Source organism: Plodia interpunctella, chromosome Z (assembly GCF_027563975.2).
Source record: "Plodia interpunctella isolate USDA-ARS_2022_Savannah chromosome Z, ilPloInte3.2, whole genome shotgun sequence".
Lineage (NCBI taxonomy): Eukaryota > Metazoa > Arthropoda > Insecta > Lepidoptera > Pyralidae > Plodia > Plodia interpunctella.
This window is the reverse complement of record NC_071324.2, coordinates 6507280-6527233: the sequence shown is the minus strand read 5'-3', so window position 1 is coordinate 6527233 and position 19954 is coordinate 6507280. Positions and strand designations below refer to the sequence as shown.

Here is a 19954-nt window from a genome sequence, read left to right as displayed (position 1 = left end):
AACTGTCATACTCAAGTATGACAGTTGGGTAGATCATATGTCAAGTCAAAATGAAAACAAAACAGTCAAACTCCGTTTCAGAGTTGTCAAAATCAAAATCAGTCGCCGTCAGACGTCGCGTTTGTTTGTTTGTTCGTTTTTTTGTGGATAATTTCAGTCATTGATGTAGAGTTATTCAAACAATAATCTTTACTTTTCCAGTCATTAGTTACATTTTATTTTATAATATTCATTTGACTCCGTAGGTGTGAAATATGTACGCGTGAATTACCTTACTAGGTGCTTGCCGACGTGTACCTATCTTAGGTAGTTAAAAATTGCATAAAAATGTCTACAGTCGCGTAAATCTTCTGTACCTACATTTTACACACTTTGAACTTAAGACATGTGAGTACATAATTAACCGTATTTCCATTTACATGTTTCTGTTTTCAGATAAATATTAATATTATTTGCCATGTTACCATATAGGTAGTTTGTACGACGTCCCACGAAAGAAGAGACCTAAGCTCGTCATTGAATTATGCATTTTATATAATAAGTTATTTTCTTCATAATATGCTTAGTTAAAAATATTAAATACCTGATTTATTAAAAGCTTTATTTACCTATGGAATTAACTATATCATCACAGCTAACTATGGAAATAAATCATCTTATGATCATGATAAATTATATGATTGTATGGTTCCTAGAACAGTATTATTCCAAAATATATTTATATGGGGTCTCTAAATTTTAATTAAGTACTTTTGAAAAATGTTGTATTAAAATAAAATAAAAATAAGAAGTAAAGTATGTCAGTAGTAAGTAATAAGTCAAGAAGTACAATTGTTTCATAAAATTGGTACCTCTACATAGTTATAGGCATTTTATTAAATATAAAAACATTATATTTTAGGCAGATATTAGTAAAATGAGAGTAATAAAATTAAATTTGTAATATGTAGTTGAAAATCACGGGTCAATCATTTGAGAAAATGGGGGTTTGAAAAAGGCAAGGGTCATAATGTTTTGGCCTGAAAACCATACATTGCAACTGTTAATAATCAATAAGAAGTTAGATTACTTCATCTTGGTAAAATGAATATATAATTAGAATAACTTGCCTGTCTGTGGGAGTGATTCCACTCCCACAGATAGAAAAGAGGAGAGATTATTTATCGTAAATTACCAATAAGGAAGGTTTTGCCTACTCATGAGGTTATACTATTGTGTATGTGATGATTATTATGATCATAGTGACCTATGATTTACCCTGCATGTTCCCAGTAGCTTTCAAAGCTGAGGTATATTATAAATGCCAATGTCAGCATTAAAAAATATCTAAAAATCTGTGAAATTTCTATATTATTTTTTATTATAATCTAATCAGTAATGATTGTTGGCCTGGGAGGGAAAGAAAAACAAAGAAAATCAATCTACAGAAAGGGCTTTAAAATGTTTATTATCATTTCAGGCTATGAGCTACTAACCTATTTACTAATAAAACTATCACTTTATACTCGAGTGGTTTGGTATAGAAAAGGAGACATAAAACATAATTTAAAGTTGTTTAACTAATTACTTAGCATATTTTAACTATTTTATGAAGAATAGGGTTATCTGTATTAATCTCAGTAAAGTATTCAATTGTGATATCACTTTATAAATCTGTCTGTGTTTTATATTTTTTTTGCCAATGGTAATGAAATTAAAAGATGTAGAATTGAAGGGTTTTAGGGTTCCATACTCAGAAGGTAAAATCAGACTCACACATTTTGTTGTTCTTTTTCTCTGGAATGCCTATAGGTTGAAATTTATATCTATTACCCAAGTCTATAGTCTTGAGTTCTCTTTGTTTAACTTATGGTGCTTGAGTGCAACTCTTGCACAAATTGACCAGTATTTAACAGTCTGTGATTTGATGATTTTGAGAATTGGTGTCTAGAGAACAATTTTCCACTTAAAATTTCACATAGGTATTTGTTTAAAGCCATCAGATGTCCAGAAGTAAGACACACAAAGACTTACTTCCACTTGATGACTAAAGTATCCATGTGCCATGGCTATCTTGTACACCAATTTATTGTGTCGCTTAACTCGTCCACTAAGTAGAATGCCAAGAAACTCTATTGACACCAATAGTCGTATTGATATATAGCTAGCCGAATCAAAACCTCGCATAAAAAGTATCACATAGGTCTTTACATTCGATTATTTCTGTGGTGATTAGGCATTCCGTGATTCATTCTTATACTTCTTACTTCCTTCGAGGACAAATTCTCTGCAGGTAGGCATTTTGTTTGAGCCCTTTCATGGCTTAGTCGAGACAGCCCAGCTCCTTCAGGAAACAGAGCATTCACCGTGGTTTACAGTTGGCTTCGCTCAAAATTTCCTAGGGACACTTATCTTGTTGATGCATCGCCATGGCACTCCAAAAAAAGGTGGCTTGCAGTATCTTCAGCCTCCATGTATGCTCTGCATAGTGGACTATCTGTAAGACCTAGGGTTAAAAAGTATCTAATGACAAGTAAAGATTCCAACTATGATGTGGTGTCGAAGGTATGTCTTGAGTGGCCACTGCGTCCCAGTCGGGAAAGACTTCTCTGGCTTGTCGACATGTCTCAAGGGTATTGAGATTATTCTTCGCAAATGCATAAGCGGACCGTAGATGAGTAACCTGTGCGAATGGGTCCGTAGAGTCCCACGGGGGTACTTGTAGATTCCGCCACACAAGCTCGTCTGCTGCATCGTTGAGGTCCTGAGAGATCATGCATGCTCCTACTCCGTTTCCCGTCTTTATGCCTTCTATCTGTCTGTCGTCGTCTTTAAGTCATCGGTGTAAACTTTTACTTCGATAACCGTCTAGAATTTCTTGTCAAATATGAACTGCTGCTAGCCAATAGGGCATATTACGCTAAGCTCAGCGCAGATGGAGCGGCAGAATGGAGGCAAAAAGCGCCAATTTTCAATATCGTTGCAGATTTACGACCAAAAATACCTTAGAAAAGAAAGGATTTAGTGGATTATTGAATAGGCTTTCAGAACACAAAGTGTTAAATTAAAGACGAATTTGCCAAACGATTCAAGTCCAATACTTTTATTATAATTATTAAACACTACTTATAACATATTACACTATTTGTGGGATTGAGATATGTATATTATTTTCGACCACCACTTCTTCAATATACTTAATCAATTAACCACTTCCACCCAAAAAATATTCAAATCAAAAATATAAACAAAAAACCGCCTATAGTGTTAACTTCATATACGACGACACATAATTGATTGTCAGCTTCACGTTTAGCAGCTCTTTGTCGCCTTTGAGTACACTTTTAAGTCTTCAGTTTTAGACCATGAGAAAACTGAAGGGCGGTTAACTGGTCCTGAAAATAATAGCACTATTTTAGGAAGTCTTCACGTGTGAAGTGTTCTAAGCTTTTTTCGACCGTTTACTGGCTCGAAAAATTAACGTGAGGCGTATCCCATAGTTTTCAAAGATTTTATCGTATGGAAAAAGATTTTATCGTATGGAAAACGATTTTTCCCAATACTTCGACACCCGAATATGCTACATTGTTGTATATTCTCACAAACGTATGCTTACATAATGAAAGGATTAATGTAGTACTCTAAAATAACCTTTTTTATCGACATAGCAAAAGGCTGCAAAGCTATTGTGTACCTATCATACAGTACTCTGGCGGGATAAATGTGCATTAATACTCCCTATTCCGTAATTTATTAACACCATTAGATCTGTTTCGTCCAGGGCCATTGATACAATGTGTGTATGTGGTGAGCAGGATGTTCCTTTTCCATAGACCCACAGTATGTAGTCTAGTAGTTTGATGATTAGTATGATCTTCAACCAAAGCTGCATTGGGGGATGTTATTATGCAGCCATTGATATATGTATAGGACAGGATCGTTCTTTGGAAATGCTGTATTTTATCTTGCACTGTAACTAGTGTTGTTCTATCAAGGCACAACTGGTGAACATCACCAATTGTGCCTTGTTTGCTGTCACAGACTATTTAGCCTTAAAGGTTAAATTATCTGAGTTTGCTGTATTACCTGTGATTCATATAATATTTATACATTTCGGTTATGGGACCCACATAACACCCTTTTCCTCAACCTAATCTTCTGGGTGCTACTTATTCGCAAAACTAAACCCGCATGTGGTGAAAGCGTTTGCACTGACCGCCATCGTCAGCCAACGACATTGACCACTTTCACTGACGCTGTTGTGGGTAAATATGTTTGTAAATTTTACCTTTTTGTAGGAAGAATGTAAAATATGAGTTGATTGAGGTCATGTTTGTGTAGACAACGTAGCGTGCGTCCGTTTCAATCATTTAATGACAAATAATCTTTTGGGCTTTGAAAATATATCAAGTTGATACAGAATTTTTCCATAACTTCGTTATAAAATTATCTCTATAACAATACATTGCATATGTACAACTCATTCCTTTTAATTCATCTACATTGTCATGGTCACCTCACACGGCTAACGAATAACTAAAGTCATGACATGAAACAACTTACCTATGAAACATTGTATTTGTACTTACAAGTAAGTACATTTATTTTTCAGTTAATCATTTGAACATTTTATCAGGCCTTTAAAGGCCAAAGGACAGTTGTCTTAATTGTTTCTGTATTTTGAGTTACATTGAAAGATTATTATTGCCTTAACATTTCCAGTAATCAAACCAGATGAGACAAGTTATAATTTCTGTGGGTTGTAACTAGTGTTGTGATTATCGTCTCCACACAGGAAATAATTTTCCAAAACCTTCAATGCCACATGACTCAAAACAATTACTGCAACTCACAAGACTGCAATTGATTACTGCTGCCTAGTAAAGGTCACACCAAACGCGTCTTTTAATGACGATAACTAAATCATGGAGATATACGATTACTATTGAAAAATTAAAAATATTTCTTTACTTAGATACATAGTGTAAGTGATCTTGTTAAGATAAAAGTATGATATATTAGCTAGATGCTTCACCCGCATCAAGTTTGGTAATATTGTGCCTTTCAATGTTGCGTACATTGAAAGCGCGAACAGCGCTCTTTAATTCTTCTAAATTAATTTACAACTCCCATTTTTTTTACTTACTACAAAGAGTATGTTTACCAATTTTCAGTTTTGTATCTTGAAAATTGTATTAAGTCCAATACAATATTTCACCTCCCTTTTTAAAGACTGAGGGTTAATTTTCAGAAAAATCTGAAACAATTCGTAAATTGTTGTAAACTACTAAAATCCAAATTTTCAAGACACTAACTTCAACGGTGTAAAACTTTTATAATAAAAGTATTATAAAAGTTTTTCACCCCTTTCAACCCCTTCGGGGTGGAATTTCCGAGGATCCTCTCTTAGTGCTCATCTACACTCCCCAGGGCAACGCATAGTTGTTTCGGCTGTACCTTGTCTGTCAGTCACTCAGTAACGGAAGAATTTTATATACATATTGATTCAAACGAAAATAACTTTTTTCTGATTGTTGCTGTAAAGAACGTCGAAGCCAAACCTCTTTTCTTCGTTCTTGTAAAACCTTACTTGTCAGAATGATATGCGTGTCTTTGATAACATCAACATTTGTAACTGAGCAGCTTCCACAAATCCAAGATGTACTTGTATGGCAATAATAGTCGGACTAGGGATAGTGACGACAATCAGAAATGGAGTCAAAAAAGTAAGAAAGGGAGCATCAACGGCTGAGGGATCGGGAAAACGCTCAGATGGTAGTGGTTATAGATTAGATATTCAAATAATTTGTTTCCCGCAGCGAGATGGCGCTAAGACAAGAGACCGTGACTGCCATAACTCCGACTTTACATGAAAAATACAGAGGTGAAGGCGTGCCGCCTTTGGCTACTGAAGATTTCGATGATGTGGTGTGTACTTCAGGAATACCTATTACTTAATCTGGTTGGGTAAACTTTCGTTTTTTTTAAAATTACAGATTAAAACATGAATGAAAACCTGAATATCATAGAAAATGAAAACCACTGAATATCATAGAAATGTTAAATTGTATTGTTGCCGCATTGTAATAAAATAATATATAGAACGCTTAACATTACAGCACAATTTTTGCTGAACCTACGCAACAGGTTAATCAACAATTATTTGCAATATTGCTCAATCAATGATACTGTTTATTATTTTAAAACGTTGTAAAAAAATCCGGTCAAGTGTGCATCTTTTGATCGCGTTGTGTGATATTTACATCGCTTTAAGATATCGTAGAAGTGATTTTATAAGAGGTCCGATTTTATGCTTTTAGATATGGAACCCTAAACATGGTAATACTATAAAATATTTACTTTTCAGGATGAATTCGAAGATGCGGCGGAAGAGCACACCGTGTAAGTAAACAATTTTTTACTAGAGCGATAAAAATTTATATAATTACTGTGCCATTATTATACTTACATCAGCTTTTAGAATCATAGCAAGCTAACAATATATTTTGCTGTGTATAAAATAATACAATACCGTGCTACTAAATACCTACGTGCATTCAGAATCAGATGACCTATAGTTTGACGACCTCGGTGGCGCAGTGGTAAAGTGCTTGGCTCTGAACCGAGAGGTCCCGGATTCGATTCCCGGTCGGGTCATGAAGGAAAATGATCTTTTTCTGATTGGCTCGGGTCTTTGTTTATCTATATATGTATATGTTATAAAATATAGTATCGTTGAGTTTGTATAACACAAGTCTAGAACTTACTTTGGGGCAATCTGTGTAATTTGTCCTAATATATTTATTTTATTATTTTTTAATAGTGAATAATACGAGTAGTTATGAAAATTAAATACTTTGTCAAAGGCGAAAGTTGAAAATCTCCACTCGGTTAGAGTTAACATAGCTGAATAGAGCTGACATGGCTTGTAGTATATAGAACTACCGCTCGGCTTGGAAAATATCATCATGCCAATAGGCGATCTGTTTTTGTCTTTCATCTTTGCGTGTTTCCAGTGTCGTCCCGGTCTGTGCGGACCCGTGGTCAGCGTAAATCCTAAAATGTTGAAGATATCGCTGTTATTTTACACCCTGACCAACCCTCTTTAGGAATGCTATTGTTGTCTGACAACTGACAAGACTGTGTCCCTTAGTCGCCTCATACACTTTCACGGGAGGATATGGTCCACACAATTTCCACGGGTATAGACAATATAGCCACGGTTCAGAGATGTCCATATATTTCTTCGAATTTCACCTGACACATCAGGTGCCTTCTGCCAGACAGTGTAAGCTTGTGAGCTTACACTGTCTGGCACAAAGCACCGTGTGCAAATTCCTCGCGATGTTTTTCGGTCATCAGAAGCAAGTGGCGATCTACGAAAACTTCTACACTTGAGTCAGTTTGGTATATAGACTTATTTGGGATGATTCAAAGCTTCCGATCACAGGCTAACTGAACCACTTGACCACCGTGCCTACCTTGGGTTCGCTTAACTTGTGCTAAACTCGGAATAGTGGGCGCTGGACGGAGACAGCACGTAGCCTGAGATTAGCGTGTCTCCGGATACACAGCGTAGAGGTAGCTGTGAATCCACAGCATATATAAGACTCGTAGGGAGCTCCAATCGGGAAAATTCAATATTTCGGTATTCCTGAAACCCGCATTTTAATCCTGTCAGATACCTGCCCGTGACAAAACCGACCGTATAACGCAAAATTGCTGTTCACAAATCAGGGATTTATTAAAGCAAATAAAACAATAAAAATGAAATAATTCGTCTAATAAGGAATACTAAAACAAGAAAATATAGAAGATGAATTAAGTGAAATGAAATAAATTTACTAACTTTACAAAAATATTTGAATAATGACTTTCGAACAATGAGATTTATATTATTTAGGAATAAAATTGATGAACAGGCGTTTAAGGTGGAGGAACAAAGTATAAAGGCGAACATCAATCAGAAAAATCGCAAACACCTCACCTCCATCATTCCGAGGGTTTACTTTGAAACAATTATTCAATGCTTTGGCATTGAATAATATAAGTAACAATATCAATCAATAAAATATAAATAATATAAAGCACAATGACTTTCGAAAATGTTCAACAATCAAATAATTTTTAAACACTCGAATTAGTCGAGACAAGGATATTGAGCATATACTGCTGATACCAATATGGTATACACCTCTGTCATCAAGGCGATTAGACAGGCCGGACATCCAGCCTACCGTATGAGTTTGATTTATAACTGATTTATTTATAACAGTTACAACGCAACACTGCATCCAGTGCAGGTTGGTTGTAAATTCGACCTTAGTATTATTTTGAATTTACTTTTGTAGTTACACAATGGACCTCAGCACAGCGCTGGAAGAATGTGAAGTGGCTATCAGGAAATTTTTCAGCAATGATTTGATCGGTGCTATGAATATTATGAAACCTTGGTAAGTGTGTGTAACCTAAAACATATTTCGCGATGAAATTATAGCAGAAACCCGTTATTGATATTTTACAAAGTTTTATTTAACATGCAATGTATTCTGGTGGAACTTTGCAACTCCATTTTAAAATTTCAGGTGCCAGTCGTCGTTGTACCATAGTCTGGGCACAGCCATCTTTGAGTTCATACCCGCCATGCTGACATTCGACCACGCGCAAATAAATAGAGCGCTGGCGGCCCTCAAAATATGCATTTCAATTTGCAATCAACAACGGAGAAATTATACGCTGGTTGAAAGCCTGGGAACCATTATAAAAAAGGTAAATGTCGGAAAAAAGCATTCTCTCTCTCTTATCTGGGCGTTTCCCGGATTCTTCCTCAGCCGTTGAGCATCGGATCCCGGTCGGATTTCCTACTTTTTCGTCTATTAATGTAGCCATTAAAGATCCATTATATAAGAGCAATTTATCAACACTACATTATAATATGTCGAACGACCTAAAACCAGTTTTGTATAATTACAAAATAATTCCTTAATCTCCGAAGTATATTTCCTTCCGTGACAAATCAAACCTTATGATGGAAAATGCCAAACAATATGTCTTTTTTTCGCGCATGTGCGATTGGAGAAATTAATATCTGCGGGAAATATTTGATCAAGTGCTGAAGTATGACACAGGGTGGATTTACCTATGGTGCAGTGGTTGCGATGAAACCGGGCACAGATTTTTAGGGGGCGCCGAGATTTTTAGTAGCTCGTGTTGAAAATGCGTGTTCATTTTGATCACGAAATATGATACAAGAGCTATCTAGATACTCTTGTGTAAAATAGCAAAAAAAATCACATAAAATTATCTAAGAAATATTGACTAAGGACAACAAATTCGTAATTTCGCCGGTTATATTGTTGTAAAAAGGTAGAGCACACCAAATTCATGCGCAGCATTTTTTGAATCGAATTGTACCACATGCATGTGTATACGCGTACAAGTGTGTTAAAATTTTAAACAGTTTTCCTGTTCACGTGCTTGATAAGCGTACGGTGTGCATAAGCTAGGTTTGTATTTAGTTTTGATAATTTCAATTGTATTTCAGACCGACTACAGCATGTACACAGACAATGAAGCCCATGCGGAGCTGTGCTATGCTGAAGCATTACTGCTGCAGGCGGCCATGACCATAATGGAAGGCGAGGATCTCACGGGACTTATCAAGGGCACCATCAAGGTCAAGAGTTGCTACAACAGCTACAAGTAAATATACTTCTGCACAGTTATCCATCGGCCTTGATTTTGACGAGACAACCGCCAGTGCATAGGCTGTTACTATTACCAGACTTCCCATACTAATCTCTACATATAATCAAACTGTAAGCAATGTCTATACAAAGAAAGTACAGTGTCATGGATTTTTACTTTAATAATTTTCTGAATATTAAAGAAAAATATTTATGAGAGCTCCGAGAGAGACATCCGTCTCTAACAGAAATAAAGAAAAATTGTTTGTTACAGAGATTGCGCAAAGATTCTCGAGAAAAAGCAATGGAACAGCGAAGAAGCGAAAGTGCATTTTCATAGCGGAGTCCGGCTCGGGACCGCCACCTTCAACGTGATGATCTCGCTACTGCCACCCAAAATTATCAGTCTACTCGAGTTTGTTGGTTTCTCTGGGAACAAGGTAGCTTATATTATTTACCGCCTAATCTTGCGTTTATTGGTTTTAAACGATGGTGGTACAGTGAAAACAGGTTCGAATGATACACAAGACACGTGATCAGTCTGTACAGCAATCAAACAAAAAGTAGAACAACTACTTGATTTTTCTGTTGAAATCATTACGAAGCAAGAAAAATGGAAAGTACCTCGATAAATGTCTGCATAATAGATAATCTGTTTTTTATTATTATTTTATAGCTAATTTTTCTTGGATATGTTTTATCAACATTGGTTCAGCCGTTCAAAAGTTATAGCGAAATTAATATTGAAAGTCGGGGTTTTTTTAATTTGTCCAACAAAACATGCTAGATGTATATATTTGTTATCGGTACATATTTATTTACATTTATGAATTTTTTTGTCACACAGACGCTCGGTCTTGCAGAACTCGAAGCAGGGTCGCGTTCGGCGGGCATCCGTTCAGTTCTGTGTGACCTCACCCTGCTGGGCTACCACCTAGTCATATGTCACTTCATCGGAGCACCTGGCGACCTGCACGTTTGCGACGAGATCTTGCACAAAGAGCTCAAGGTCAGCAAACAGATCTCATCCGTTGTTAGAATAGACCTTGAATAAATCCATTGATAATAATACTATCTTTATGGCAGAGTAGGGTTGCCTGGGTATACAATAAAATTTATTAACATTCACATAATGAAACACGATAATCAAATGTCACTTTAGTTGATCAATTGTATTTATAGTAAGATTTAGTATGTTTTAGTTTTATTTAAAGTATAATTGAAACGCACTTTGACTACCTTGATTCGTGACGTCACTTGTCAAAATACAATTAATACAAGCCCCATATATTTTTGTTTTAGACGCATAGAAAAAAGTGTCTGATTTAATTGCGGGCACCTACCCTATTGCTACCATACCGAATTTGATTGTTCAATATAAATACGCGAATAGTCTATCTTTAAAGATTAGAAAATGAACTTTTAACGAACTACATATTTTAGAAGCAATTTATAATCTTGATAATGACTACATAATATAAAACAAAGTCGCCGGGGCTGTCTGTTTCGCTTCGTATTTTGATGTAGTTTTGACTGTTATTTATGCATGCGAAGCCAGACCGGGTTCCTAGTTGATAATAATTTTCAGATATACCCTGAGAGCGTTTGGTTCCTGGTCTTCAAGGGTCGGCAAGAGTTGCTCCGCGGCTTGTTCCGGCCCGCCATCGAGACCTACAACCGCGCCATCGTGAGCCAGGACACCTGGTGCCAGTTCCGCCACGTCTGCTACTGGGAGATCATGTGGGTCAATGGGTGAGTGGTGCCAATAATTAAACTTGTTATGCCATTATGAATAGAAAACTGATTTTTAACAAACTGATTTTTTTCGAAGTAGAAAGGTCGATGATAAATACCCAGTGTTGCCAGCCAAGAGGACACAGCGCCCTTATTTATTTTCTACTCTTTATATACAGAATGTACAGTCGGTATTTCGTGACGACCCGCTGAAAAGAAACATTTTAACAGTGTTTTCTCTGCCTGCATAGCATTGACCCACGATTTGGTTAAAAATTATTAAAGAAAAATCCTTGACACACTGTACTTAAAATCTGTTTCTGTCATTTTACTGTACATTTCCCTTCGAAAACTTAATTTTCAACAACGTATGACAACAATATTTGGAAAGTTAATTTTCATATTATGAAGATTTCATTATAAGATCTTTAAACGTGACTTACATGTTTATTTGCCTATACCCAGACTGATGATGGAGTGGCGTGAAGCTGCAGTGTACGCGCACAAGTTGATAGAAGACAGCTCTTGGTCTCGCACCATATATTCTTACACCAAAGCCGCCATGTTGCTCCAACTCGGCGAGAGACTGACGGCAGCCGAAAGACTACAGTGTCAAGAGTTGCTTAGGTAAGTACTATAATTTACTTGCGACCCGCTCTGGTTATAAACTTTGCTCTTAAATCACTCTTATCTATTTAAAAATCCCATATATAAATCCGTTGCATAGTTTTAAAAATCTAAGCATATGGACAAACAGACAACGGGAATCTACTTGGTTTTATACCGTATAATGTAGAATGGGCGGACCCGCTCACTAGCGCCACCATCACATATTCACATTTTTCACCATCACGCCCAGAGTTAAGGAAGTAGCAAGTATCCTACAAATTATTCGATACACATGTGATACTTTAAAAAAAGAACGATTTATTTTTTAGAAACGCGTCGTACTACAAACAGCGCATCGCGGGTAAATCTCTGCCGATGGAGAAGTTCGTGATCCGCCGATGCGCCCGCTACCAAGCGCAGGGCGGCCAGCTGGTGCTGCCGGCGATCGAACTCCTGTGCCTCTGGAACATGTTCACCATACTGGCCAAAAATAAGAATGGTGCGCAGAACGTGCTCAAGGTAAACGAAGGTGTTTTTATTTTAAATAGGGCTTTCAGATTTTTATCAGATTTGGAAATGTCAATATCATTTCTTACTGACAATATATATTTTTTTTGTGATTAATGTGTTGTATGACCAATATTCTTGTGGGATAGCAAATTCGGTCTTCTTTAATCGATGATTTTCAAAGTTTTACCCCCATTATATTATTGATTTTTGAAAAAGTAGCCTGTGTTCGATACTAATTTCATTAAAACCGATCCAGTAGATTAGCCCTGAAAGCGGCGGATAGACAGGCAAACTTCATTGTAGGACAGTGTAACTATAAATATATTTAAAAAAAACCACTTGAGAATAATATTAACGTTTACTTGAGAAATCACGAAAATAGTTATGTGGCATTGGTTGCATAATAAAGATTGAAGTGAAAGTAGTCGATGTTGATCGCAGCTGATAGAAAGCAGTCGCGACCGCCTGGAGGCCGGGCCTCAGGACTGGATGGCAGGCTACGATGCGGACAACCGCGCGCTGCTGCGCTACTTGCACGGCTGCTGCTTCGCCGCCTTGGAGCTGCCGAGGCTGGCGCTCGACACCTTACAGTCTGTGCTGCAGTAAGCCATCATTATTCTATGACAAGGCTAATGCTAGTAAGGTGCAACTGTGGGAGGCCAGCTGCATGTCTAGCTTAACTTGAGCTAGCAGAGCACTACGGGGTTTATCTATAACTAACATATACAGGGTTATTTTTAAAATACCAGAACTATAAAGAACAACTTTGCAGAACTATACAGAAACAAGTTTTGTTCTATCAGTTGTGATAAAAGTCCTTTCGATACTTATTTGTACCTTATATTCATACCTAAGGTTGGTGTTGATTTTAAAAAAACGTATATAAGTATTTAAAAACTCGAAATGGTAAACAGCACACATTAACGCGGGCAAATCCGTTCCCAAAATCAAGTTCATGATATAGGATCATAAAGCTGTTTTCCGTCTTCTGGTGTATTTTAATTTTACAGTAACAGCTATAATGTGCATTCATATGATATTAATCTTTTCACAACTAGGTTGAAAAATGACATAAAAGAAGACACGTTCCTGCTTCCATACACTTTGGCGGAGATGGCTATGTGTCACTATCACCTTGGAGATAAGGAGCGGGCGGCTCAAATGTTACACGATGCCAGGTGAGTCATAAACACACGTACATAATAGGGCAGATGACATTTTTAGTTTTATTTTTATAACTATTCGAAAACCCTTGTATTATAAGATACACAAGTGAAAAAATTACTGTGACAATACTAAATGATAGATAATACTAAATAAATCTTATTTGACGTTTGAGTAATATCTTAGCGAAAACAGCTACCCAATAAATTATGTACACCAAATTATTTTTAAATATGTCCAACTGTTACTTATATGCATATGTAACATATTCGTATTACAGTCTAAAATCATATTCAATACTTACACGTCTGCTTGACGAAACGATAAATGATAATTGAGTACAATATTAATGTTACAGGAAGAAGTATTCCGGCTACGCGTTGGAATCTCGTTTGCACTTTCGGTTACATTCGAAGATGCAGATCGTCAAAGGCAACGGCTTTGGAAAGGGATCGTCCAGCAAAACTGTTCACAGTTGAAATATTGAAAATGAATTTCGCTATAACGTTTAATTATGAAGGGGCTATTATATAATGCTGTAGATAATAATATGGATATTGTTATACTTCGTGATAGCATTTAACTTATTATAAAAAATATTAAGTATGTGTGAAACAAAACTATTATATAAAAAATTAAGAAGTTTTCTGTAGATCAATTAAATTTTGATTCATAAGTTTGTGATGATATCGCTCACTGCATATTTTTCATTGCCATGCCAAGTAGATCTACTGGTGCTTTAAGTCTCGTTAGTTCTACTTAGATGAAAATAGCAGGGCTATCACTGACTCATGGCACGGTGGTTCAATACTTCAATATGAACATTTAAAACGAAAACATTTCTATTCATGTAGTAGATGTATAGTCGCATTTAAGTATTTACTTACCCAAAGTTGTACAAAAATATTTTTGATAAAACCCGCATATGAGCTGGAGAAAAGACTAACTCGAGTTAAATGTTACTTCTGCAATACTGTATATCGTGGAGAAGTTTCCGTACTTTTTAAAAACTTAAGTTTAATCGGTAATATGGTTTCTTATTATTATTTGCCTCTGTAGTGGTCAACTTGTTTGGCTACGGCAGATAGTTTGACAGACATACAACGAAGTTGGCTCTTTTTTCTTTTTGAGGTGTGGGTTCCTAAAACTTAAGCATTTACATCAATTATTTTTCGACAATAGTTAATATATTCAAATTTCTTATACTTTTTATCTAAACCTATTTCATTTTTTGTCACAGCAAAATGGTTAAAATATCCGTTCTATTAAACAGCATTCAACTAAATGTATGAATACATAGATACCTGATACATAGAATAAAACCTAAAGCCTTGCGGTCGTTTAGTCGTTCGATTGACGTTGTTCAATAGTTTTTCATTTTTGTGTTGTTTAACAGTTTGTTAGCTGAATAAACGTCAAATTGGTTGCCACAAATCTGTATTGAATGTAATCAATTCGTAGTAAAATAAGTAGTTAAATTTTTCAAAAGGTTTTCTTTATTGTAAGCAAGTAAACTTGCGCACCTTTTAATAATTTGCTTTATATTGGTCATATAATCTGCTCATATAGCACAGCGACCAAATAGATAATAATATCAGTACAATCTTGTGACATAATCGTAATAAATAGCCGTACCAAAATATATATGCAATATTTTTGTTAACATTTTTCAATAAAAATATGTTCAAAGTTTAGTAATAATGTATTAACTTGGCTACTTTTTCATATTTCTAAGTTTTATATTCTCGAAGATTTTTCTAGTTGTAGTTGTAACTCTTCCACCTGTGTTTCTAAATTTTGTACTTCTTGATACTAGACTATAGATTATTAAAAATAATTACTGAACAGTTTTGATACTGTCTAAACTGTTAAGATGTAATACAATCTATAACATCCTATTGTATTGTAAATAAATAATATATTTTTTGATTGGGCAAATTCAAATACGTATACTCTCACTATAATGTAATACAAAGAGTACAATATACAAATATTATTTATATTTTCTAAACAGTTACAAAATGAACAGATCTGACATTTTTATAATTTACACCGCAGATACGTGCGCAGAAATAAAATTATATTGCAACATTTTAATTATAATTCAGCAAATGACAAGCAAGTAATGGACAAACATAGCAATCTCTGATTAGTCATTCGAATGGCTTGCAAGCATGGAATTAGTAGGTACTGTGCGGAGTACTTACTAATTCCATGCTTACAAGTATTAGGCACGAAATTAGTAGGTGCTCCGACAAAGTACTTATTAGAAGTTAGATGACACAAGTCATGATGAATTTTTAATTGATTGATACATGGATTTAGTACTACTGAGCACCTACTAATTCCATGGATTGACGATTGATTTTTTAATTCGAAATGAGACGATGTGTGGCTGTAAGTTGCACATTTCAGCGCCATCGAATATAGCTGCGGTACATTATTAACGTATATACGAAATAGTTTACAACGGCATTAGAACACCTAATTTAGAAGCCAGCCAACCATCAATGTCAAAAATAATGGCTTGCTTGTTAGCATAAATGTCTCTTATGAACTGAATTTTATCTTAAATATTATTATATAAAAATATAAGAATATAATTTAAAGATAATTATGTATAATCAAAAGGATTATAAGCCGCAAAGTACTATACATTTAACTTTGAAGGCATATTTTTCCCCAAAAGTATTAAGGTAAATGTGATTCTTTCTAAATATCGACTTTGACTCGACATACCCTACATCTACAGTTAAAGGAGGCTTAGCGTAAACCTTGCAATTTGAAGTAACAAACAAACTCCTCAAATTCGATGTAACTAATGTTAAGACTTTAGATAGGGCGACACTGTTAAACATGTTGCATTGAATATTTTTGAAATTATTTTAAAAAAAAGCTGTATCTCTTTTCTGAAAGAAGATAAAAAAAGAAAAACACCGAAAATAAAAAGTTATATAGGTAGAAAGGCATTGTATTCTAACTAAAAACGAACATATTCTATAACATGTTTATTACTAGTAGAGCTGGAAATGAAAATATAGTTTAGTACGCATACATCTGTACCATGTACAAAAATATTTTAGCTGCATTTTATTTATTGGTTGTAATTTATTATTTATGACATTTACGGTTGAGGTTTCGAGTTGAATCTCACCCAATAACTATCGCTAACATGCGTATTATTGCCGAAATTGACACGATCTTGGCACCCAGTACAAATTTAGTTATAGATCTAGAGCCTGCGAAAACTGGACTTAGGTATAGTCATGGAATTAGTAGCTATTACGTAGTACTTACTAATTCCATGGGTATATGTAATACATAGGTATTATAAAAGTAGAAAATTTCAATGAGTGATTTAGAAGGCAAACATTAATTATTCTTACTTGAATCTAACAAATCAGGAATTTCCTCCCAATAGTACCGCTGTGCCCTATCGCACAGAAAAATTCACAGTGATTTTTTCACTTTTATATTATAAAGGTCTAGCTCTGGTAGGCTCTTGGTATATTACAGTGTAATTGGCAAATAACTTAATTATGGTCATTGTTGTACGGTAGGGTGAAATAGATATTTTATAAATAAGTTATTAGGTTGCCGTTTTGTGTACTTAAATAAAAAGATTTTTAATAAAACTATTTCTTTAATTTCCATAATATGGTATCGGATGACTGTCCAAAATTCTAAAATAAACGCCAACCAAGTGCGGTTTTGACTCTCTGCTGATCGTTATTGACCAATTGTTATTGAACAAATCTTGCTGCCCAAATAATTGTAATTATTTTGCTTGGCCTGCTTATAATGAAAAATACTATTTGCGGAACAAAAATTGCCGCCTGAATTTTTAGTAGGTACCAGCATTATGCATTTTATTGGTATAATCAAAATAAACTTGTTAGGTTTACCCGTCACTGAATTCTTGCATAAGCCCACTAAGCAAAAAATAAATTAAGCTAGATATGAGTTGAGATCAACATCAGTTACGGAGAAACTGAAGATGGCGTCGAACGACTTTTTGGGTTAGAAATAGAGAATGAGATGAATGAATGAGTTTTTCCCAAACATCGGTTGCATAGCCATAGTTTATATTTTTTTATTTATAATGGTTTATAATGGTAGACATGATGATGGCCTATCTACTTGCGATCACAACGAAAATGATTATAAGAATATTTTACAGTTTCTGTGCTAAGTGCATCGGTATTGTAGATTTTTAGTATTAGATTAAAGTGGAAACAGTCATTCAGAACTTTGCAATGTACCTATGACTTTGAATTTCAATGAACGCACGGGATATAAGATTTTGAGGTTCTGGGGGCATAAACCTTTCGGTTTTAATCATCGGTGTTGAAATATGCACCCTTGCAGTTGTCACGTGAACTTCATCAGTTCACGCATAAATTATTCACATGGTTTCCACTTTGTCCGTCCCTGGGTGTGACGTAAATCATCTCTCTCTCTCATCGTTCTCAACTCGTCCCATTTGCAACTAGTACAGTTCTTGGCTTGAATATACTAATAATAGTAACCACGAAACTACAGTAATACACCAATTTAGCCAAGTGACACGCTCAGACGAAGATATAGTTAAAATACTTATTAAAACTATAATTAAAGAAATAGGTTAACAATGTTGTTAATAATCAAGACTGCTGTCATGTTTTGTCTGGACGTTCTTTAATTGGTTCTTTATTGAATGTAACAGTAAATTCTTGGCCAGATTTAAATATTCTCAGTAAACTACCTATACCTATATCAACAAAAATTGACTTTGTGGAAAGCTTTGAAAATAATTTTGATACGTTAAACAAATATACAGGTTGTCAATTTATCTACGTGATCAGCAAAGCTCAACAGGTTTAATCAATAAAGGTACTCAAAATTTGAAAATAATTTTGATACGTTAAACAAATATACAGGTTGTCAATTTAACTACGTGATCAGCAAAGCCCCAACAGGTTTAATCAATAAAGGTACTCAAAATCATAAAAATACTAAGTATATCTAATACACATAATAATTAATTTAATTAACCTATTTTAGAAAAGTTAATTTTATAAATTTTTCAATTTATATAATACATAGTTTATTTTTTTAAATGATTCTTTATTTAAAAACATGTGCGATACTAAAGAAACGCTACACGCCGCGTTCAAACAGTCGTGAAATTTACCCTTTGAGTTTTACCTTCACGTTTAGCAGTTCTTTTGTCACCTTTGAGTACACTTTTAAGACTTCAGTTTATGACCATAAAGAAACTGAAGGGCAGTTAACTGGTCCTGAAAATAATAACACCATTTTAGGTTATGTTCTGCATTAATTTGGTCGACTGTGGTGGTGAACTTGATTTTGACTGAAAACCTTATCTCTATGAAGTCCATATTTTCATAAGTCGTCGTGTTCCGAGCATATTTTTGACAATTTACTGACTCGAAAATTTTGCAGAGTGTGGCGGTTTCCCATAGTTTTTTATCTTTTTATATTTCGGCACCCGAATATGCAATACTGTTGTATATTTGCATAAACGAATGCTTACATAAGGAAAAGATGAATAAAGTACCTACTGTATAATAAAATAAATCAAATAGGTACAGATTAGTACTTACTAGGAAAAGAACGATAATACAAAAATGACTAAAGTCCTAAAAAATCTTTTTTGCGGCTCTTTCTAGCTTCAATTTGGTAAAATCATAATAAATTCTGTGAATTACATAATTATACACCAAAGCCTTCTTCTTGAATCTATGTTTTTATATCTGTGTTATATCTACTCGTATCAAAAAAAGTCTCATAATCCGTTGCGTAGTTCTAAAACCTAAGAAACATATACATAGGTAAAGCTACTTTATTGTATTAAGTACTATGTATTAACTACCTATGAGTGATGTCTAAATATATGCTAAATATCTTTTAGACTTTCGTTACCGAAATTTTATCATATATTTCAAGAAATAGACTAGTGAACAAGAGTAATTTCAGGATTTTTGTCAGTTTCAAACGTCGGACCTCTCGGAAGAATAGACATAGTTTGTACGAAGTACGCATGGGGATCTTGTAGTTTCAAACGTAGGGCACAGACTACCTGGTATGGTGCGACCCACAGCTGTAACTGTTGCGGAGCATGGGCGAGTTGCTAGTAAATTTATGGTTTTCTCATATGATACCTTTTTTGTGTCTCAGAAAAAAAATCCAACATGGCCACAGAGAGTATGTACTGTTCGAAATTTAATTTATAAACGTCATTTCTTACAGTCGACAAATGAATTTCGACA

At 34.9% G+C, this 19954-nt stretch overlaps 1 protein-coding gene across 1 annotated transcript; it reads left to right on the top strand.

Annotated features, from left to right (window-relative positions):
• The first annotated feature begins 80 nt into the window (after positions 1-80).
• Positions 81-17317, top strand: LOC128682807 (tetratricopeptide repeat protein 39B-like). The gene is made up of 14 exons (XM_053767677.1): positions 81-387; positions 5799-5907; positions 6347-6381; positions 8331-8432; positions 8565-8748; positions 9524-9681; positions 9940-10105; positions 10513-10674; positions 11254-11417; positions 11865-12026; positions 12338-12527; positions 12960-13120; positions 13577-13696; positions 14041-17317. Exons 2-14 carry the CDS (start codon positions 5803-5805, stop codon positions 14159-14161), a joined length of 1830 nt encoding a protein of 609 aa, XP_053623652.1. The 5' UTR covers positions 81-387; positions 5799-5802; the 3' UTR covers positions 14162-17317.
• Positions 17318-19954: the final 2637 nt, after the last annotated feature.